Below are 21,737 nucleotides of genomic sequence, written 5' to 3' on the forward strand. Positions count from 1 at the left end.
CTAGTTTAATTTTCTTTCATTGAAACTATTGCCAAGTCCCCAATTGGTTTTCTTTTAGTTTTTGTACTCCTTTAGTTGATTTGTAATATAAGGTTAGAGTTCTCTTTGAAAGATGTAAATCTGGTGATATTACTATCTCTTAAATGACTGCAGAAATCCCAAGTATTCTTTTAATAAAATCCAAAACTTAATTGGGTCTATAAGGCCCACTTCTCTAGGGTCCCCACTGGCTCAGAAGGTGCAGGCCTCTAGTTTCCTAATCTCTGTAACTCTCCTTTCTCAGGGTTTTTGTATATGCTGCTTCGTCTGCCTGGAATGCTTATTCTCATTCTCTTGACCTGGTTAATTCCTTCCTACTCACCCCTGGAGCCTCAGCCTAATGTCATTTTTTTCAGGCAGATCGTTCCTGACTCCCAAGTCCAAATTAGGTCTGCATTCTTTTACAGTCTTGTCTTTCATTGCAATTTCAGATTTACATTTTTGTGTCATCATTGGTTAAATGTCTTTCTTCTCCAATAGGCTTTAAACTGAAGGAAGGTAGGAACCATACCCTTCTATATAGGTATCATGCAGTAGCCTTAGTATCTGTAACATTGTTGACAGTACTCCACATGAATTAGTTAAAATAATAATATGAGGGCTTCCCTGGTGGCGCAGTGGTTGAGAGTCTGCCTGCCGATGCAGGGGACGCGGGTTCGTGCCCCGGTCAGGGAAGATCACACATGCCGCGGAGCGGCTGGGCCCGTGAACCATGACCGCTGAGCCTGCGCATCCAGAGCCTGTGCTCTGCAACGGGAGAGACCACAGCAGTGAGAGGCCCACGTACCGCAAAATAAATAAATAAATAATATGAAATGAATGAATGAATAAATGGATGAGGACTTGATTTGGTAAAATCTATCTATCTATCTATTTCAAAATGTAATGATGCAAAAAACAGGATTAGGAATTGAGAAATGAGAGGAAATTTAAAAATTATTGTATTTTGCTTACTTATTGTTTTCCTTCAACAAAATGGTAATTATATGTGAATATAAATTTAATATTTTCATACATATATTTTAAAATTTATATACTATATTTTTATATGTAAATGTGCATATCTTTTAGTTCACTTGGTTCACATTCCTTAAATAATGTAAAAATTTTGTTATAAGTGTTGGATTAAATACACCTCATTTTCTGACACTTTGCTTGACTATTAGGATGATAGAACAATTTTTAGAAAATAGCACCAATGAATTATTGAACTGGATTAGTCCTACAATCATATTTTATGAGCCAGATGGAAATTACTGGACTTCTAGTCTACCACCCTATTTAAAAAAAGAGAAAACCCAGAGAAGATAAGTGGCTTATCCAGGGAAAGATAATTCATTAATAACAGAGCTAGGATGAGAATCAAGTTTTCTGACTTTTTTTTTTTTTTTTTGCGGTACGCGGGCCTCTCACTGTTGTGGCCTCTCCCATTGCGGAGCACAGGCTCCAGACTCACAGGCTCAGTGGCTGTGGCTCACGGGCCTAGCTGCTCCGCGGCATGTGGGATCTTCCCGGACCGGGCCACGAACCCGTGTCCCCTGCATCGGGAGGCGAACTCTCAACCACTGCGCCGCCAGGGAAGCCCAAGTATTCTGACTTTTAATCCAATATTCTTTCTCACAAGATTTTTAGGAACCAACTAATTATCTAGTTACTAGTTATCTGGTATTGATGGTCAAATTAAGACCAACCAAACTCAGGGTTTTGATTTATAAGTTAAATGTGGTTCTCCAATATAGAGGATAAGTATCAGGTATATAGATTTATAGGCCTATCTTCATATATATATAATATAATATATATATCTTCTTTTATATATGTCTTTATATATAATACATATGAATATTTAATATCACATATATTTATACATGTGTTCTCTTTCATATATGTATTTCACTACCAGGGAATTTAAATCTCTTCTAATTTTATCCCCTTCCTTTTACACAGGAGAAACTGAGGCTTATGGAGACTAAGTAAATCCAAATCATCTAACTGTATGAACTGCGATCTCTTTATGCTACTAATGAAAAGGAAGTTGGAAAGTAACATGATAGACCTTGAATGAAGTAAAATAATTTCCCTTTGTTCTTTTTTTGTTCTTAATTTCTGATTTAGAAAACTTTTCCTCCTAGTGATCTCTTTAGCAAGTATTCAAATGGAAAAAACCAGATCACCTGACATCTATAGCACATAATTTCTTCAAAAGCGGAAATAGAGGTTTTTAAAAACCTATTATCTTGGTTTCTTTTTAAAGGAAGCTTTAATGAACACCCTGAAGTGAAACTTCAAGTAGTTTCATGTATTTTATATTGACGATTTCTCTGAACCTCGTAGTCTTATGACTTTTCACATATTTACTCAAATTTTGCCAATTCTTAGGGCTTTAGAAATGATTTTGTTAATGCACACAATACACTGTTAAGTGGAAAATCAGAATGCAAATTTGTATAAAAAGTATAAACCCCCCCTCTAAGTGCCTTCTTTCTTCTTTATATACTCGGTATTTTCCAAGTTTTCTACAATGAAGACATATTACTTCTATAATTGGGAGAAAGTATATAATTTTAAAAATGTATTAAGAATATAGGTTTGTTTTAATCAAATCTATTTCTGCCAAAACTGTATCTCCATTCTCTTTCACGTGAAAGTGATTACTCTCTATTTATGACCTAAAACATACTCTAAAAAGATAATTTGTAAGGTCACAATGATCAATTAACATTTAGTAACTCAATGGACAGTAATAAAACCAAGAGGATTATGAACTAGAATCAATCAATGCAAACAAGTTTCATCTCAGAGGTTTATTTCACTGCTTTCTTTGGAACTACAACTAGCTAAAAAAACAATTTGGAAATAATTCATTTACACAAAAGAAACATTGATTGAAGAAATAACTGGTGGAAAAATTGCCATGTTGATGTTAAATATACTTACATAATTATAATTAGAAAATGTATTATTTTTGTGATAGAAATTGAAATGAAATGAAGACTGTATCAGCACTTAAAATAGGGTTGGGCACAATAAAAAAAGTCATTGAATGAATAGGCAGGTGCCTACACTAATTAATGAAATAGAATATATTCTCCTAGAAGCCTTATAAGATATTTACTCATTCATTCAACACATATTTACTGAGCACCTAACCTCTGGGAGACGCAAAAGAGAATAAGACATTTTGTCTGCCTTGTGATGCTCATTGCTTAATATGAGTGATTTTAGAAAACAGTCACCTAAGTTTCTGTGTCTGTCCCTTCCCCTGAAAGGTGAGCTCTTTGGGGTTCCAGAGCTGTTTTGCACATCTCAACCCCCGTCTCTAACATGCTTAATAAATATATGGGAACTGAACAGTTGGTGAAAAATACATCTGGAGGAAAAGGTGAATGTGTGTCATACGAGAAATACAAATAAAATGTGATGGTTATTCACAGGAAAGACTGCACCAAGTAAGGTGCGGAAAGGAAATGCATTTGCCTAGAGGATTAGCAGGCATTCGAACAGCTAAGCAATGTAATTTAGCATGTCTAATAAAGCCTTTGTGTAACAGGCTTATCCCACTAGATAAATACAAATCACCCACTCAAGTTCTAACAGATTTCTGGCTCCTTCTTCTCCCTCTCAAGCAGATTTTGGGGTGCATAATTCTGGTCTTGGAATAATGTGTCATCTAGGCTCTATTTTCTAAGACGCAAGGAAGTTACAAGTTCACAGTCATCTCTCCCCATTTCTGTATGAGTAGCCAAGACTGCTCTTTGCTCATTGACCCGTAGGTTGCGGTCTATCTTTTAACGTGGAGACACTGCCAAGCCATCTGGAAGCTGCCAGGATTACACAAGTCAGAGATGCAAATGAGGTTGTGTTGGTTTAAGGGGAAAGGCTGCAGAAGCAATATCTTTCCTACTTCCATGTAATATCCTCTGCTTTGAAATTTTGAAGAAGTTTCTGGAACAGTTCATAAGCACATTTCTTTTTTTGGGGGGGGTACAGTCTCTAGTTGACCAAAAAATGTGAATGATAAGAAATTTAAGAGCCAGTATACAAATTAATTAATTTATTTTAAGCACCTGTTGGATTCCTAACACTATAAGGAGCTATGGGTATAGTAAATTACATAGAAAAAATACAACCCTTGTACCTAGGAGTTATAATTTAACATACACAATAAATAAATGAAAAGTGTCAGGAAAACCTGGTTTAATAGAACCAGCCGTGGACTGCAGATAAGTGACTGCTCTGCTGTGATGCTCTGCTTTGTGACTAGACATGTGCACTTGAGCAAGCCACTTCACTTCCCTATATGTCTGCAAAATGAGGAGCTGGATCATAGGAATGCATTGCTGCTCAAATAAGTTTAGGGACATTATGTTATATATGTATCCATTTTGCTACCTTATATAAACTCTTGGACCTCAGAAGAGTATCAAGGAAAAAGTGGGAATGAGCTACTATTAATCACAGATTATTAGCATTTGAAAAAGCCTTTGTATTCATCTAGTCCAACACCTTAACGGTGAGAAAACTGAGGCACAGAAATATGAATTTCATAGCCTAAGAACACAGTCAGTGGTAGCTCCAGGTCCTTTGATCCAGTTCTTTTGATTCTGTTCTAATTAAGTTATCTCTTAGTCTTCCCAAACGCATAGCCTTATTTTCATCGGGGAAGTCCTTCTAGTATTCATTGAGATTCAGTTGTTTTTCTCCCCACAGCTCTTTGATATTTTAACTAGTCATTAAAAACTCAGAAGGCATGGGAAACAGCAAAGGTAGGGTACAGTAATTTTTCAGGGAATAGAAGTAATAATTAAATAGTACCTTTCCATCACCTCTTCCTACCTAGCACAGCTATCATTCCTTTGACAAAAAAGTACTGTTGAGAAGAAAACTATAGAAACTTAGATGTTAACATGTTAATTATCTTTGGGAAGAGCGGGCCATAAATGGAGATATCTTGAAACTATTATATTTGTACCTACATAAAGAAAATGATTTGTTATAGATGGTTATTTGCCACAGACTCTGCAAATTTATATTACATCTTGGGAAATAATAATCAAGGAAAGTTGTATAATTTAGCTTATAGTGTTCCCAAAAGCCAATCTGGAAAAAGAACTGCAAAGAGGATTTACAGTCTATTCAAGCCCATAATATTACAAGACTTGCTGCTGTACATGAGTGTCCTGGAAATGTTTCCATACCTGCTAAAACATGTCCTTTCCCTGAACCTCTGTTTAGCAATAGCTCAACAAGGAAAGGAAGGTGGTTGACGTGATCTGAGGATTTCAATGTCATACGAGAGAGTTGGCACACAAAGGTGATATATTATAACACTAAAAAGTTTTCCATGTCTCAAGAGAAATTGCTAAATTTTAGGGAAAGTTTTTTTACATTAAAAACTCATCCTTCTTTGAAGGAAATGCTTCTCTTGGGTCAGGAACTTTCTCAATAAGGACAAGTCTTTTTATGTTCTCTAAAAACACTTCCATGTGCCAGTTGAAAACAAATGTAACAAAGAACTATAGAAAACAATGCTCATGGCATTAAAATTATTGGGAAAGAGATGGAGAAACCACTTAAATATGATACAGTAGGCTTAATATGTCTTGGGAGTGAGAAGAACTTCAACATTCAAATGTCACCCTTTTTAATGTTAAAAAAAGAAAAGAAGATTGATGTTGACATTCTTTAAAACAAACAAAAACAAAACTGTACAAAGATACCAGAATAACTGGGAAAGGATTCATTTCCTCAACCAAAGTTATCACATTATCAAAGTACAGTGATTAATGTTTCATCGGTAACTTGATCGTTACATACATGTATACAAAGATGAATACGTATGTGCACGTATGTACATATAGTATATATACATTATATGTATAGTGAATTCACTCCCAACCCCTCACTTACTCAAGTCCCAACACACGGTCCAAAGCCCAGAAGAAGTTTGGTAGAAAGAAAGTTAGGGTCAGAAAAATGGTTTATGAAGCCGTCTATTTCTTCTTCCCTTAATGCCCTCCATCATTGGGTACATAATGGGTATCTCTCTTTGAAACTCTGATGGAGTTTAAACTCAAACTAAATATACATTTGGAGTTGGGTCATATCTGGCATCATAGTGTTAGGGGACTGAAACCGCCCGCCCTGGCCAGGCAACGTAGTAACTACTTGCATGCGTTATCTTACAACAGGAGATCCTGGTAAGGAATGTGGAACTAGCAAGCTACCACCAATGGGAAGATTTCGGGAAAGGTCAAAAGGAGAGAGGAGACTCCAGTCCAGATGTCCTACCAACTTCCCAGAATCCTTCTCACTGGAATCCATCTTGGCTGAGTGATGCTCACGCCACCAGGAAGGACCTTGGGTCAGAGTGATTGGCCAGAGACAACCAGTAAACTAACCCAACTACCGTAAAACCTGAGATTGCAAGCCATGTGGCAGAGTTCTCCTGGGTTCCTTACCCTGCTGTTCTCTGCCCGGGCGCCCCTTCCCAATAAAGTCTCTTGTTTTGTCAGCACGTGTGTCTCCTCGGGCAATTCATTTCTGAGTGTTAGACAAGAGCTCATCCTTGGGCCCTGGAAGAGGTTCCCCTTCCTGCATCAATAGCACAGGATATTTTTATTATGCTTGGTTCCTGTCAATGTAAGGTCCTTACTGTCAACTTCTACTCTTTTGAAAAATCCAAGTACCCGGCATTAAGCACGGTTTCTACCCAGGGCACCACAAGCCTACAGCAAAAGGCACTGGATAGAGTTTATAATAGAAAACAGACACGAATTTCAACTTTTATTCTGAGGGGAAGTCTTAAAATGGGATTAAGAAGAGTTTAGGGAAAGGACATAAATGTTCATTGAATATCTTCTAGGGGTAGTATACATATGCTGCTTCGTTTAATATTTATAACAATCATAAGAAGTTTTTCTTAGCATCATTTTACACATAATGAATTTGAGGCACAGAGAGTTTAAACAAGTCCAAAGTCAAGAGTTATGACTCATATAAAGGTAAAGCAAGTTTGGTTACTTTATAGTAACCAAAGCTAGGCAGAAGTCCACAAGTTCTAGACCAAAACCAAGAGGCAAAATGTAGAAACTGACAGAGTAGCTGAAGTGATGGAAACTAGTACTGAGTGATTGGATTTTATTTTGCCATTGAGTGTAGCATGTGGATTTTTAAAGAATTAGGCCCACATTTTCAGGCTTGTGTTCCCTTTTAAAGATATCAACTAGTTTGGCACAGTTTAAGTTACCAGAATATGTTTGCTAGTCATTTTTTAAATTATATAATTCTTTTAAAAATGAGAATAATACTGGAACTTCCCTGGTGGCGCAGTGGTTAGGAATCCGCCTGCCAATGCAGGTGACACGGGTTCGAACCCTGGTCCGGGAAGATCCCACATGCGTGGAGCGGCTGAGCCCATGCGTCACAGCTACTGAGCCTGTGCTCTAGAGCCCGTGAGCCACAACTACTGAAGCCCTCGTGCCTAGAGGCAATGCTCCACAATAAGAGAATGAGATGCCACAATGAGACGCCCACGCACCACAGTGAAGAGTAGCCCCCGCTCACCGCAACTAGAGAAAGCTGCATGTAGCAACGAAGACCCAACGCAGCCAAAAATAAATAAATTAATTAATTTTTAAAAATGAGAATAATACTGAGAAATACCCAAATAATTCCTATCAACCTTTTAAGATGATCAAGAGGTGAAAATGCCCACAGATATTTAGAATTAGAACCTGGCTAGATAACACAGCTCATTCATAAAATTCATTTGTTACTACCAGCCATCTCCTTTTCTGTGAATAAACTAAAAGTTAAAATGAAGGTTGCTTAAACTCTTTTCCTTGCTTTAAAAGGGAATATAGATAGATAGAGTATCACTTTGGATACTGAAATAAGATCTAGTCTGATTTTAACTTCATTTCACCAGAGACAAAAATGTACATTACATAACATTCAATGTTTTTTAATACCAATTAAAGCCAGTCTTTAAAGTCTTAAAGTTAAAAAAAAAAAAAAAGAGGTTACATTCTATTCTAGCTACCAAATAGAGTTCTACTTCTCTCTGTTTGTGAAATGAGTTATAATCTTGGTCTTGGGATGCAGGAATCCACCTCCACCTGTAGCCTCAAAATATTATTAGGTAGCTCTGGTGGTTTTAAAATATACCCACAAATTGTTTTATACTGCTCTCTTCAAAAGATGGGTCATAAGTCCCCTCCCCTTAGTATGAGCTGGATTTAATAACTTGCCTTTAACAAATAAAATAAGCTGGAAGTGATGGTATCTGACTTCTGAGACTAGATCTTAGAAGGCATTTTGGTTTCCTTCTTACTCTGTGTCTTAGACAACTCACTCTGGGAGAAGCCGAATTCCATGCTGCGAGGACACTCAAGCAGCCCCATGCGAAGTCCAACATGGTGAGAGACTGATGCCTCCAAACAGCTCCTCCCACAAGGAGCTGAGGCCTCCTGGCTGCGGCCACAAGAGGGAGTTTGGAAGCAGTTCCTTCGGCTTAGGCAGCCTTCAGATGCCATTTTAATTCCAACTTCATGAGAGACCCTGAGCTAGAATCACCCAGCTTTACCACTGCCAAACTCCTAACTCACAGAAACTGTGGCATAATAAATGTTTGCTGTTTTAAGCCCTTAAATTTAGGGGTAATTTGTTATGCAGCAACAGATAATATAGTAGCTAAAGTTATATAATGGAGAAGAAAGTACTTGAAAATAAGAGCAATGCACAACATCATTAGTTCATCTTTAAGTGATCATATCACACGTAAAGACTATTTTTTAGTTGACACTTTCAGGAGCTATTTAAATAATCTGTCATTTTGGCCTCTTTTTTTTTCCTGCCTTATGGTTTGTTCACAACTTTGCTTAGAACCACAGAAAAGTTGTCTGATGAAACCTAATGAGGGACCTGCCTCTGCTGCTTGTTAACAAGAGGATCACAGCATAACCTTAAAGCTCTTCCCTAGTCACTTGGTGTCATGACCTCAGTTAAGCTCACCAAAAAGCAATTCTGCTTTGATCTAATATACACACCTTTCCCAACAATGCTGTGCTGTACTGGATACAGTTTTAAGTATATATATATATAGCCAATGAACTGTATGTAGTCCACAGATTTTTTGTTATTAATCTAATTTTCATCTTACAGACTAAATGACTAACTCCCAACTCTAGATGGTGATTACACTGCTTGAGAATTGAAGGAGGCTAGTCTAGATTGTACAGTCAGAGCTGATTCCAGACATCATCCAACTCTGTGAGCACAGTTTGGGTCTAATATCTTAAACCAATTAGGATTCAGTATTAGCAGAAGTAACCATTTTAAAAATAAAGTATATCAGTTAGGAATACATTCAGCTTTGAGGAACAGAAAACCTAACAATAGTGGCTTAAACAAGTATGGGGCTTATATTTCCACACAATAAGAAGTCCAGACATAGGCGGTCCAATGCTGATGCAGTTACTCAAGAATGTCAATGATGAGTCATGCTCCACACATTTGCCTGCTTCACCATCCTTAACATGTGCCTTTTGCCCTGAGGGTTGCAAGATAGCTGCTAACTTACCAGATATCAAGTTCCAGCTCCAGGGAGGGTGAAGGGCAAAGGACAAAGCTTTCTCCTCATGAAGCTTTGCTTTATTTTTTTTCAAAAAAGAAAGCCCTCCCCAGGCATTTCTGACTACATCTCATTGGCCAGAATTGGGTTTCATGACCACTCCTAACTGCAGGGGAGGCTGACAATTCAAATACTTATCCTTACAGTTGCCACAGAAAAGAACATCAAGAAAGAGATTGATTGGTGGCGCAGTGGCTGAGAGTCCGCCTGCCGATGCAAGGGACACGGGTTCATGCCCCGGTCCGGGAAGATCCCGAGTGCCCGGGAGCGGCTGCGCCTGTGAGCCACGGCCACTGAGCCTGCGCGTCCGGAGCCTGTGCTCCGCAACGGGAGAGGCCACAGCAGTGAGAGGCCCGCGTACCGCGAAAGAAAGAAAAAAAGAAATTGATTGAAAGCGTATGGAGTGATCTAACACTCTAACCTTAGGGAACCTAAGGTTTTGGGGAATATACATATAGTCTTATAAAAATATAAACATATATTTACATGTAAATAGATATAATAAAATATATTTTTATTATATATTTATATGTAAATATATAATAAATATATTTATATATTTTATAAATATATTGTGTATAAATATAAATATTTATTTTAATATTTAAAAAATTCATTCATTCAGCAACACTTTTTCCACGGAAGTTGCTCAGGGAGAAAATGTTTTGGTGCATTCCTGGCTGGAGGTACTTGACATTGCTGAATACCACTAGCACTGAAAGTAATAAATGTTATCCTTCTTCTATATCATGAATATGAATGGTGCTCTGAAGGCTGAATGCAACCAAAGAATTTACATGAGAAATGAGGCATGAAACATTTTTGAAAATATATTAGCCCAAAGTCCGTATTACTGCATATTTTATACCCTTTTCAATATGCTACAAAAGGTTTGAGCCATCAACTGAATGCTGCCGGAAAAGAACAAACAAGAACAAGGATACAAAAATCAAGGCTGGAAGTCAAGTTGCCGCAAGATGTTCTTTATGGTCGTTATAATGATCACAGTACCAGGCAAGCTGGCTTTGCTTCAAACTCTCCCCTTGAGCACTTCTCCTGCAAGCCTGGTCCTCCAACAAACTAATCCCAGGCCAAGCAGACAAAAATATTCACGGAGTAAAGTCAGTATCAGAGAAAGCATTCCATAAATATCTTCCCCCACTCCGGCCACTTGGTTCCTTGTACTTTCTTTTACTTCTGAGATCATCTTCTCAGTTTGAGAACATGAAGGAAACATGTCTGGTTGAATGTACTCTGGCTGGAAATTCAATTCATGTTTAAATCTTTTATTCTGAATGTTTGTATTGTCCAAAATATATTTTGTAGGCATGGTCCTAGGGTAATAATAACTATAATATGTTTTACATCTTATGAAATTTATCCCATGTTAATTATATTCAGTAAAATTGCCAGTGATATGAATATATTCACCCTTTTAAGATATTATTCAGTATTTTGATCCTTTCTACTTTTATATAGTTCTAAAAAGTTCTGTAATGAATGCATATCATTCCTGTAATACGGAACAACTCTCAACTTTGGTTTTTCCAGGAGGCTGTTCTCTTCCCAGACCAGACCTGAACCTAGTTGGGGCTTGTAAAGTGAAAATACGTGAGACATCAAGTCTGCAGACAAGTTCTCATCAACTATCTGGTTCCCAGAGTCTCATGGTTCATGTACTGAGCCTCCTCTGAAAACTCACATAAAAATACTGATTCCTGGACCTCAGACATGATAATTCAGTTGGACCGGGGTGTGGCCCAGAAATCTGCATTTTTAAAAAATACCCTAAGTTATTCTGATATAGATGGTCCCCAGGCCACACTTGGAGAAACGATGCTCTGGTAAGTCATTTGCTCACATGATGAGAGGCCACAGTCTGTGCCAAAGTCCATTCTTATGGATTCCACCAAAGGGCCAGTTTCCCCTTCTCACCAGAGAATGGTTCCCTCTCTCCTTCATCTTTCAAAGGGTAAACTGCTTCTACTTTTCTTTTCCTCAGTCACAAGGAGTTAATATATTAATAATTTTCATAGCGCTGCTTAATATTTAATAATACTCTGTTACACTGAAGTATTCTGTCATACAGAAAAAGTGTTTCTTAATTAACTAAGCTCAACTGAATGCCTACTGTGAATAAGAAGAGGGATATTAAAGATAGATAAGATCACCTCCCAACTCTCAAATGAAGATTTCTAGATTAGATAGCTCCTGCCTGTCTGTCACTGGGTATGAATTCCCTCAACTAATCTTTAGTGATAAACTACATAGTACATTTGAACGGTTACCATTCTAGAAGAATCATTTCTTAGCCAATTAAACTGTACAGAAAGTTTGGTGTTAAAGATTTACCTTCAACCCTTTAGTCTAAGAATGTTCTATATCATTTTCTTATTTCTAAGAGATAGTTCTATTTTTCTACTAAAGACCTAAAGAAGAATTCCTCTGGGCACAAAACATGTCAGGGGAGCTCTTACTATAAACCAGTTGTTATTTTTTCCTTGCTATCAGACAGTGTTTCACTTAAGCTCATCTAAATTTGGGAGGATGAGACTGCATGTTTCAGAGATAATCTACCAGCTGTGCTCGTGAAAGGGTCATTAAATTCTTGCAAAGAGTAAGAGGAGAAGGAAGGGGAAAGAGAAGAGACGAGGCTCTCTAACAACAACTAAATTTTTAAAAACATCTCTTAAATGCCAGCCATGAGGCTAAGTGCTTTAATGAAGTATTTCACTTAATCCTCATGACAGCCATGAGATATAGGTTCTTTATAGATTGATTTTACAGATGATGAAAACTGAGGCATCGAGAGATTAAGTAAATTGCCCAAGGTCATATAGCTACGAGGGCCAAACTAAGACTCCAGCAGAGCCCTGTCTGTTTTCAGAGCTCTCAACCGTACACTGCAGGAGAACCCATTGGTTGACAGACTTCCCGGCGAAGTGCAAGCTGGCGCAGCAGCCCTCTCTCGGGAGCATAGTTCTATAGCTCCGGCGGCATCAGAGCAGCCAGCAGGAGCTGTGCTTGATCAAAAGTTATGGTCCACTGTCTAACTCATCGGAGGACCTCCGACAGCCTCAGAAATCAGGCTGGATTTAGGAATTTGAGTTCCCTTTCCTCACCAAATCAACCCCTCATAATTCATATGCTACCTACCATCTGCCTGTGGATCAATCTACTGTGCTGAGGAAGGTCAGTTCTAAATTTTCTAATAAAACCATCAGAATGATTAAAGAGAACCCTATGGCTGTCAGAAAAATATCAAAAATCAGTATGATGACTGAGTTGGCCCTATTGACTCATATATGATTTTTTGTTACAGGGTGAATAGCAATGATTTGGCTGTTAATTAATGCTATGTTGTTATTATTAGGGAGGCCCAAGGTTCAGACATGCTTAATTGCTTGAACTCCTGGGCTAATTAATGCAAGTTTTAAAGGGCTATGTCAGAAATCACAGTATATGTTTTTACATCAAGCATAAAACATGAGGGACATGCCCCTCACTGAAGATTGCCAGAGAGTTCTAAACACTTAGCACAGGTTTTGCCAGAGAAAATCCCAGTATATTAATTTATCAAGTTCAGAGTTACTTATCAAGAGGCTATAGAGCATGATGTTTTGCATAATCAAAATGGTTTATTAACTCATCATCATTTAATTTTTTCATTTATATTCCAATTCACAGAGACATAAGCCTATGAATTACAAAACAGCCTGCAGTAACTAAATACAAAATAGCTACAAAGCTAAGTATTGTACACCACGTACACATCTATAACAAGATGATTTTCACCAAACACCGTGTAAATGTTGATTATTTACATTACCTGATAAGAAATGCCTTGGAGTTTTTTTCCTTGAAGAGTATGTCTATTATTACTCAAAAGAAAATCATCTTCATTTAGATCTATGAAAAGAGGTAAGCGTTACACAGAGATTATCAGAAATTACAAGATTTAAGAAGTTTAAGTGCAATTGAATACCTAAAAACTTTTCTTTAGTCTATTAAGGCCTTATATTGACTAGACCATGAATGTTTACTTTCTTAAAGATACACTGTTCTTATAAGAAACCAATCAAAGTAAAATAGAAATTTAACAAAAAAAAAAAACAAAGGATGCCTCTGACCAGCTGTGTCCTTGAGCAAGCCATGGAAATTTTCTGGGACTCAGTTTCCTTCCCACTTATAAAAGAGTAGCATCTGAGCTACTAAACCACTTCTAACTCCAAAATGCTATGAGGTAATGTTATCACCTCACTTGTTTCTGTTAAACCGCGCTTTCCATCCCTGGCATTTTGAGCTTCATTAGCTTATGTCTTCTCAACATGAATTATTTATGTTGAAATTCTTCTCTGCCTGCTTTGGTAAAAGCTTTGGAGTGTGTCATCCATTTGCTTGCAGCTAAATGAAACCTTTTCAAAAGATAGCAGCATTTCCCTTTCAGGCCCTGTAAAACGGGCTCCATTTATATAAATCTGACATACACAGTGCGCTAAAAGAAGACAGGACTTCATGGATCACTTACTCCAAGCCCCGTAGTTTACAGATGAGGACACTGAGACCCACAGAAATCACCTGGCCTCCAGGCCAATGACTTTTTCTTTCACCTTCACTCCCTTTTACTTCCAGTCACTACTACTACTTCAAGTTTCCAGTATTCCTCATTCTTGTATTCTGAGGGGGAGGAAGGAAGAGGCAAGGCCTACCTTCCACGCATAGTGAAAAACAGAAGCAGGTTTATCCCCCCATCCCCATTATAGCTATGGTTAAAAGATATATTAAATTCACAGCTCAGTCTCAGAATTATTTACACCACCTAGTTAATATTTCACATCAGAGTCACCACACTACAGGGCTCCAGAAAATGCTGAAATTTTAAAATGAGCTGGTTTTGTGATCTGTCTCTTTGAAGAAAGATCTGCCATCACACACTCAGAATGGTAGAAACAGAGTTTTTACACCTTTTTTTTAAAATTTATTTTCTGTACTTAGAAAAAAAAAATCTTTCCTCTGTTCCTATATTCCTTTTCAATTCTTTTCTTTTCTGTGATCCCTCGAAACTGAATTTTGGAGAGCTCCCTCTATAATTACTCTTTTGGGCTCAGGAAAACACCAGTGAAGTAGACTCCTGTACTCTCGAATCTGGAAGCCACAGAGCGAGGGATGGGCACAATGCATTTATATCACTTCCATAACAGTGCAAGGCAGTAAGATGAGTGATTCATACACTACGGTGGGAAGAGAGCACCAGGACCCAGAGTACTCCCAGAAGATGCAGGGCCCCAGTGGAAGCTTGAAGAATGGAGATTGTTTGGAAAGGCAGAAGAAAAGGAAAAGTTAGATACAGCAGCAATACTGTGAACACTAGCCTATAGTGTGGAATAAGTGGAACATGTTGAATTAAATGTAGAAATTGAGATTGGTCACGTCAGAGGGCAGTTCTAGATATTGCACAAGAGGAGGTGAGCCTGGGTGGGTGAGTAAGGCCAAATGGCAATGGACCTTGAGTGCCAGGTGGAGGAATGTGGACATAACCCACGAGACCAGTGCTGCAAATATAAACATCTACAGAAGGCAAATAAGTAATTTAACTCAATGAAGTGAATTTTGTCAAGGAGACATTGGGAGATCTGTGGTGAGGTGAAGGTCTGTCTGCCATTGCTAATGGGCAGCCATTGTTCTCAGCTCTCTCAACAGAAATCACCTCAGACTTTGGACCTAGGATTGGCAATGTCCCTCATGTTTCTCAATAGAGTATAAATATATGAATTTTAAGGTAAAATTTCTTGATTTTTAAAATACTGTACTGCCTAAACAAGCTTTTTCTCAAAATAAATTTATTTCCAAAACTACCCATTTGTGGCCTCTGCTTAAAAAATGGGAGATTTATGAGGGTTTTGGACGAAGAAAGGGACACCAGGAAAATGGCATTTTATGAAGATTAACTCTTTGTTTTGTAATCTTACACATTTCATTTATTTCTAACCTCCCAAATGTTACCCTGCCAAAAACATTTATAAAGATAGGAGCAATTTGGTCCGAAGCAGCAACAAAGGCAATAGTTGAATTAGGCAATATGCAGGTTATATTTTCCAAAGACAGCCACAACAATATCTCCCATAGCACATGTTCTTCTGCAATGTGACCTTAGCACTCCTCCACCAAGAAATGGAGTTTAATTCTCCTTCTGCTGAATTGAACTGGCCATAGTGATTTGCTTGTCACAGGAGAGTGCAGTGGAAGTGATGTGTTGTGACCTCTAAGTCTGGGTCAGAAGAAGGCTGGCAGCTTCTACCTGGGTCTCTTGTAATACTCACTCTCAAGACACTTCCTTGTGTGATGTGTGAAGCTCCCTCTCATGTCTTTCCCTCCTGAAACCCAGGCTTTAGCCTGGGAAAAGCTCAAATTACATGGAGAGGCCACATATTAGTTCTCCAGTTGACAGTCCCAGCTGAGCCCAACCTGAAGTTATCCCAGACAAGTACCAGACATGTAAGTGAAGAAACCTCTAGATGACTCTAGCCACCAGCCTCAGTCATTCAAGTCTTCCTAGAGGAAGCCTCAGACATTGTGAAGCACTACCCTGACTGAATCTCTGACTGGCAAAATCCATGAGCCGAATAACATATTGCTTCATGTCATTACATTTTGGGGTGGTTTGTTGTAGCAATAGATTATCTGTACATGCATGAACTACATCAGCGGGTCACAAAAGACAGTGTACATAAGAATGTATATTCCAGCATAAACATTCAGACTCCAACTACCCTTCAAATGCAGATGCAGAAAAAAAAAAGGGGATTTGATTAAAAAAGCAATATCTCTAATCAGCTTCTAGGTGATTCTAATGGAAATTAGACTTCGGACCATACTCATGTAACTATAATTCTAGTAAGAACTCTCCTAAAGAATTGAAGGGATACCAAGATTCATTTGTATAAAACACTAGAACTCAGAGTGTTCTTGTCATTCAATTCAGAAAGGCTTCCTTAGAAATAAAAGAGGCCTGCTGTGGCAAGCAGCCTTTGCTTAGGAAGTTTATTCCCACATCAGAAGCAGACATTCAGGTGTGAGATCAGACTTCTCTCTGTCATTCCTCATGTAGTCCAGTCTAAACAGAGTTAAAGTACATGCTCTTGGGAAATAATATCTCAATCAAATTGTGGTCCCTGAAAATTAAGCAGAACGGTAAATGCACCTGTGACTCTATACATTCACCATCTTGAAAATGAGGGTATCAAGCCAGTAAAGAAGAAGACTGAATAAGATCTCGAGAGGTTAAACTGAAATATTTATATGCTTATGCTTACTCTGAAAAGGCTGGCCAAATAATGATATTGACTAGAATTCCAGAAAGAATATTTCAAACTAATGGTAACTCCAGTGTTAAACTGGAAGGTCTTAATGTCTTTACCAATGTGGTTTTTATAATGAATCTCATCAAAATCATACGTAAAGAGGATTCATTTTAAAAATAATTTTGCAGCAGCATGAGTAGAGTTAATTTTCCTTCCATCACTAACCATGTTTCCTGAATGTATCCAGCCCCTTATATCCTCTACAAACATAGCCAATTATTTTCACATATTTTCTGTTTCATGGAATAGTCTATCACAGTAACACCATTTGAAAAAAATCTCTAAATCTCCAAGTGCGTTTTGTTTCCTTTCCCATTTTTTAAATTTTGCTTTGTTTTTATTCTTTGTACTTTTTAGTATAAAATAATGAAAACCCTCTTCTTGAAAATATCTTTACTTAAATCATAACTTGATCTTGGGTAAATTCCAATTCATAGATTTCAAAGTTTATTCTTTTCAGGCTTCCCCCCCCCCCCATAAAACTAAGGCCAAAATAAATTTAAAAGATTTTTAAAATCGATTTTAATTTTACTAAAATGAATATTATGAATATTCTTCCTGTTTAGAATGCTAAAAATAAAACAATTAACATGAATTATAGGTTAATTTGCCTTGATACCTAAATCATGCCAAGCTTTCAGTTGTAAAGTCCTGAGAACCCAATTTAGGCTGCATGTATTTTACAGATGTAGTCTCAGTATCACAGATGTAGATTTAGATGAAAGTATTCTTAGAAGAAGGAAATGGACTACATAAACTAAAAATGCTTCTGGCTCTCAACTATTGTGATAAAATTTGTCTTAAGCAACATAACATAATCATGTTATTGGGGTATGTGAATATCTTTATGGATTAAAATACCAGGCACAAATCCTTGGCTAAATATAGCCTGTGGCAGTTTCGTTCATCAGGCTCAATACTCTTCAGGACTGAATTGCTGTTAATATAACTTGTGTCATGTGGAAAGACCATTTTGATATTGAAATTGAGAGGGATGGACTTTTTTTGGTTCTCGAAGTATGTAATAGATTCTTTAGGAGTTTATGTCACTCCTATCAGTTCCCTATAGGTTTTCTTCTGTTTTATTGAAAGATGGTCTTTACAATTTCATCATTAGTGTTCAATAAAAACATGGGCTGTGGGTGATAACAACAATGGACCTACCTATCTTCACCTCAGTAAACTTCACAGTCTGCCTATCCTCAGGCCCAGTAAACCACTCTTAAGTAATTATGCAATTAACAGCTAAATAGTAGTGCTTAAAATGAGAGAGAAATATTATAGGTTGATATGTAGGGCACAGATTGCTTAGAAATACTCTGAGCCTTCCAAGGGAAACTACTACACCCATAAAATTCAAGTCCACAACTTGTGGCTCTCCCTCTCCCACTAAATGTCTCCCTACAATTTACAATGGAACCGACAGCCTTGGTCTCAGGCCATCAACTCTTTCTAGCACAGCATTAATCCCTAAGAAATGTCCTGTGACTCAGCTGGTACTGCTGAAATGTCAGCTGAACTTCTTAGGCACACATGCACACACACACGCACACACACACACACACACTCACACACACTCACACACACTCACACACATACACAGACTGAACACAGGGGTGCTTAAAAATCTGAGAAATATCAAAGCTGAAAAGTCTTCTTTAAAGGCTTTCTTTTTTGTTCTCTGACAATGAAAAGATCACTAATCAGAAGCACCTCAACTCAGGCCAAGATTTTTTGCTGCTTTGTCAGTGTAGCTATAATAGAATTACTTACCTACTACTGCTAAATTTAAAACAAAAACAAACCCCACAGCATTTTACAAAAAGGATGTTAAAGAAAACAGAATACTTGAAGAGTTTTATGGCAAAATTTATGACTAAAAATAATCTGTAATATAGTTATACCTTCTTTATTCACAGATTAATGTACAATAATCTAAAAGTAACACGTGCTTATTAAAGAAATGGATGAATGAATGGATGGGTGGATGGATGTTTGATTAACTAACTGAGGTGTGAATGAATACAGCTAGCATTCATGAGGTGAAGACAGAATCCAATCAAAACACAATATTAATAAAAGATTTCCTATAATTAAAAGAAAATATCTAAAATAATCCCAAAATGTTTCACCTATTTATTTATTTATAATGGAGAAATCTGTGAATATTTAAAAATTAAGTTAAAACTATTTACCAAAACATTATTCAATCTTGGATAAAATTGATATATTTCAAAGGAAAATGATTATTTTCATAAATAATTACTTTGTAAATCTATGAGCTCCTTCATGGAGCTCAAAAGGCAAAATCTGAACAGAGTGTATAATCAAACCATTAAATTCCTGACTATAAAAATACATTATAATTCCCTTTGTCCCCAAATATTAAAAAATCTTTTAAAATTAAAAATCAGAAACTCTTAAATAATCAATAACTAATATGAGCAATTATTTCTTGTTCCAGTAACATTGGAAGGTGAATACCAAGCAGATCAGCTTTTTATGTTCTTGTTCATCTTTCTGAACTCTTACGACTTTCTGTTTTATTCATTACCTTCCCAAAGTTAAGTAATTTTAATTATGAAGTCTTTTATTATTAATACATTTTCCTATACCTGACTGCTAATTTGCTTTTCTTGGGATTTTTTAAATCATAAAATGACATAATTTTGCATTAATAGTCAAGTTTATTTCTCTTAAATTCTTAAAGAAAACCTAAAAATCACAACTGTTAATATATTTTTGCATTCTTTTAGACATTAAAGACTTTCAAATATTTTCGCAACTGATTCTTTGCTTCAACAGGCAACTTAATTACATTCTACTTCCTTTTTGCATGTCTGTGTGTATCTACACACACACACACACACACACGTATAATAATGTATACATTCTATTCTATTAGTTTTTCCTTTTTAAGTAGACCACAGTGCACTGCTTATTTTAATGAAGAAAGATGTAAATTTTTCTTACCTGCCCTTTAAACTGTTTTGGGAAAATGTAAAGTCAGCTGAACTAAATTTAGCAATTACCTTTTAGCTGACAGAGTCTTCTGATGTGGGAATCATTCTCAGGCTTGCTGGGTTCCTGCCAAGTTGTGTCATTCACAGTTTTTCCCTCTAAAGCAAAGCAGAAGATTGGTTAGAAGAATTCACGGTAACATCTGTGTAAGAAATTTGATATCAAAACAAGTTCAGCACACGGTTGTAACTTGGTAAGTAATATGTTAAGAAACCATTGTGGGGCTTCCCTGGTGGCGCAGTGGTTGAGAGTCCGCCTGCCGATGCAGGGGACACGGTGTCGTGCCCCGGTCCGGGAAGATCCCACATGCCGCGAAGCGGCTGGGCCCGTGAGCCATGGCCGCTGAGCCTGCGCGTCCCGAGCCTGTGCTCCGCAGCGGGAAAAAAAGAAAGCATTGTGGTCCATTCTGGGGAGTTCTGGTCCCTGATGGACACTCCCAGATGTTCTGTGGGCTCCCATTTATTTCCATAAACTACATAAGCACTCAAGCATAGATGGTAGAAGGTTGCTACTGAAATACCTCTTGATAGCTTTTGATTACATTATTCTTTGGAGTATTTTTCTTGAATTAATAACCATTTATTTTTTATACATCAATTAAAGTAGCTCCACCCTCCACATTCTTCATTGTGTGTTTTTTTTTTTTTTTTTTTTTGGCGGTACGCGGGCCTCTCACTGTTGTGGCCTCTCCCGTTGTGGAGCACAGGCTCCGGACGCACAGTCTCAGCAGCCATGGCTCACGGGCCCAGCCGCTCCGCGGCATGTGGGATCTTCCCGGACCGGAGCACGAACCCGCGTCCCCTGCATTGGCAGGCGGACTCTCAACCGCTGCGCCACCAGGGAAGCCCTTTTCACTGTTTTTAACAAAATGATTAAGTAAGCGTGTAGAGAGAACATTGAGTTGTTTCAAGAAACGCTTAAGATCCTTGACTGGGAGAACCATGATTTTCCCAGACTTGTCCTTCTAATACGTGGAGCAGGGTCTAGACATGTTGTAAAGAAGTGAACTGCACCAGAATAAAGAACTGGAATCCCTTCTAATCTGTTTACTGAAGACTAATCATCCCACATGCTGTATCACACCATCGATAAAGCAAATTTTAAATAATGCGACAAAAGCATCACACAAACTCAGCATGCTGTGCTGTTTTTAAAGTCAGTATTTGCTCTCATGTTTGACTACAGACAAGGCAGGTGATCATCAAGAATTATATTAGCATGGACACATCTAGAGTCCTATGTGCACAAACTGAATATGCTATGAGAAGGGCATATATAAATGGAAAATAAAACAGTGACTACTTCCTTTTATTTCAGATCATGCACTATTCAAATCAGGGCTAGTATTCAAAATATTGAGCAACTACTGCCCACAGGGCCTTGACTAATGAGATGGGACTCAGCCCCTGTAGATGTTGCCACTGGAAGAATATCAGACCCAATTAAAATGCAGATGCCCTTGGTAGATGCATCCACGGGTGATCATCACTTTGGCCTGAGTGTGCTTTTCATACCCTATCCAGGAACCTGGTTTTGAAAAGAGGAAAAAGGGGATTTGAGCATCCGACTTCTAGGTGCTGCTGGGAAAAAAGGGTACCCACAAGTTTGATGAACTGTATAAAAAATGAATTATTAACTGAATAATCCAGTTGTTTTGTCACTACAAATGTTTTATAATTAGT

At 37.6% G+C, this 21,737-nt stretch overlaps 1 protein-coding gene across 1 annotated transcript in view; it reads right to left on the minus strand.

Moving 5' to 3' along the window:
* SAMSN1 (SAM domain, SH3 domain and nuclear localization signals 1) overlaps positions 1-21,737 on the minus strand; it is a gene marked incomplete at its 5' end in the record, with an annotated part of 131,520 nt that overhangs the window by 85,488 nt on the left and 24,295 nt on the right. Inside the window, 2 exons of the mRNA XM_082655338.1 lie at positions 13,503-13,582; positions 20,067-20,153. Of these exons, the coding sequence (XP_082511464.1) occupies positions 13,503-13,582; positions 20,067-20,153 (167 nt within the window). The remainder of the gene's footprint in view (positions 1-13,502; positions 13,583-20,066; positions 20,154-21,737) is intronic.

This window comes from Grampus griseus, assembly GCF_964374135.1.
Source record: "Grampus griseus genome assembly, chromosome: 5".
In the NCBI taxonomy this organism is placed as follows: domain Eukaryota; kingdom Metazoa; phylum Chordata; class Mammalia; order Artiodactyla; family Delphinidae; genus Grampus; species Grampus griseus.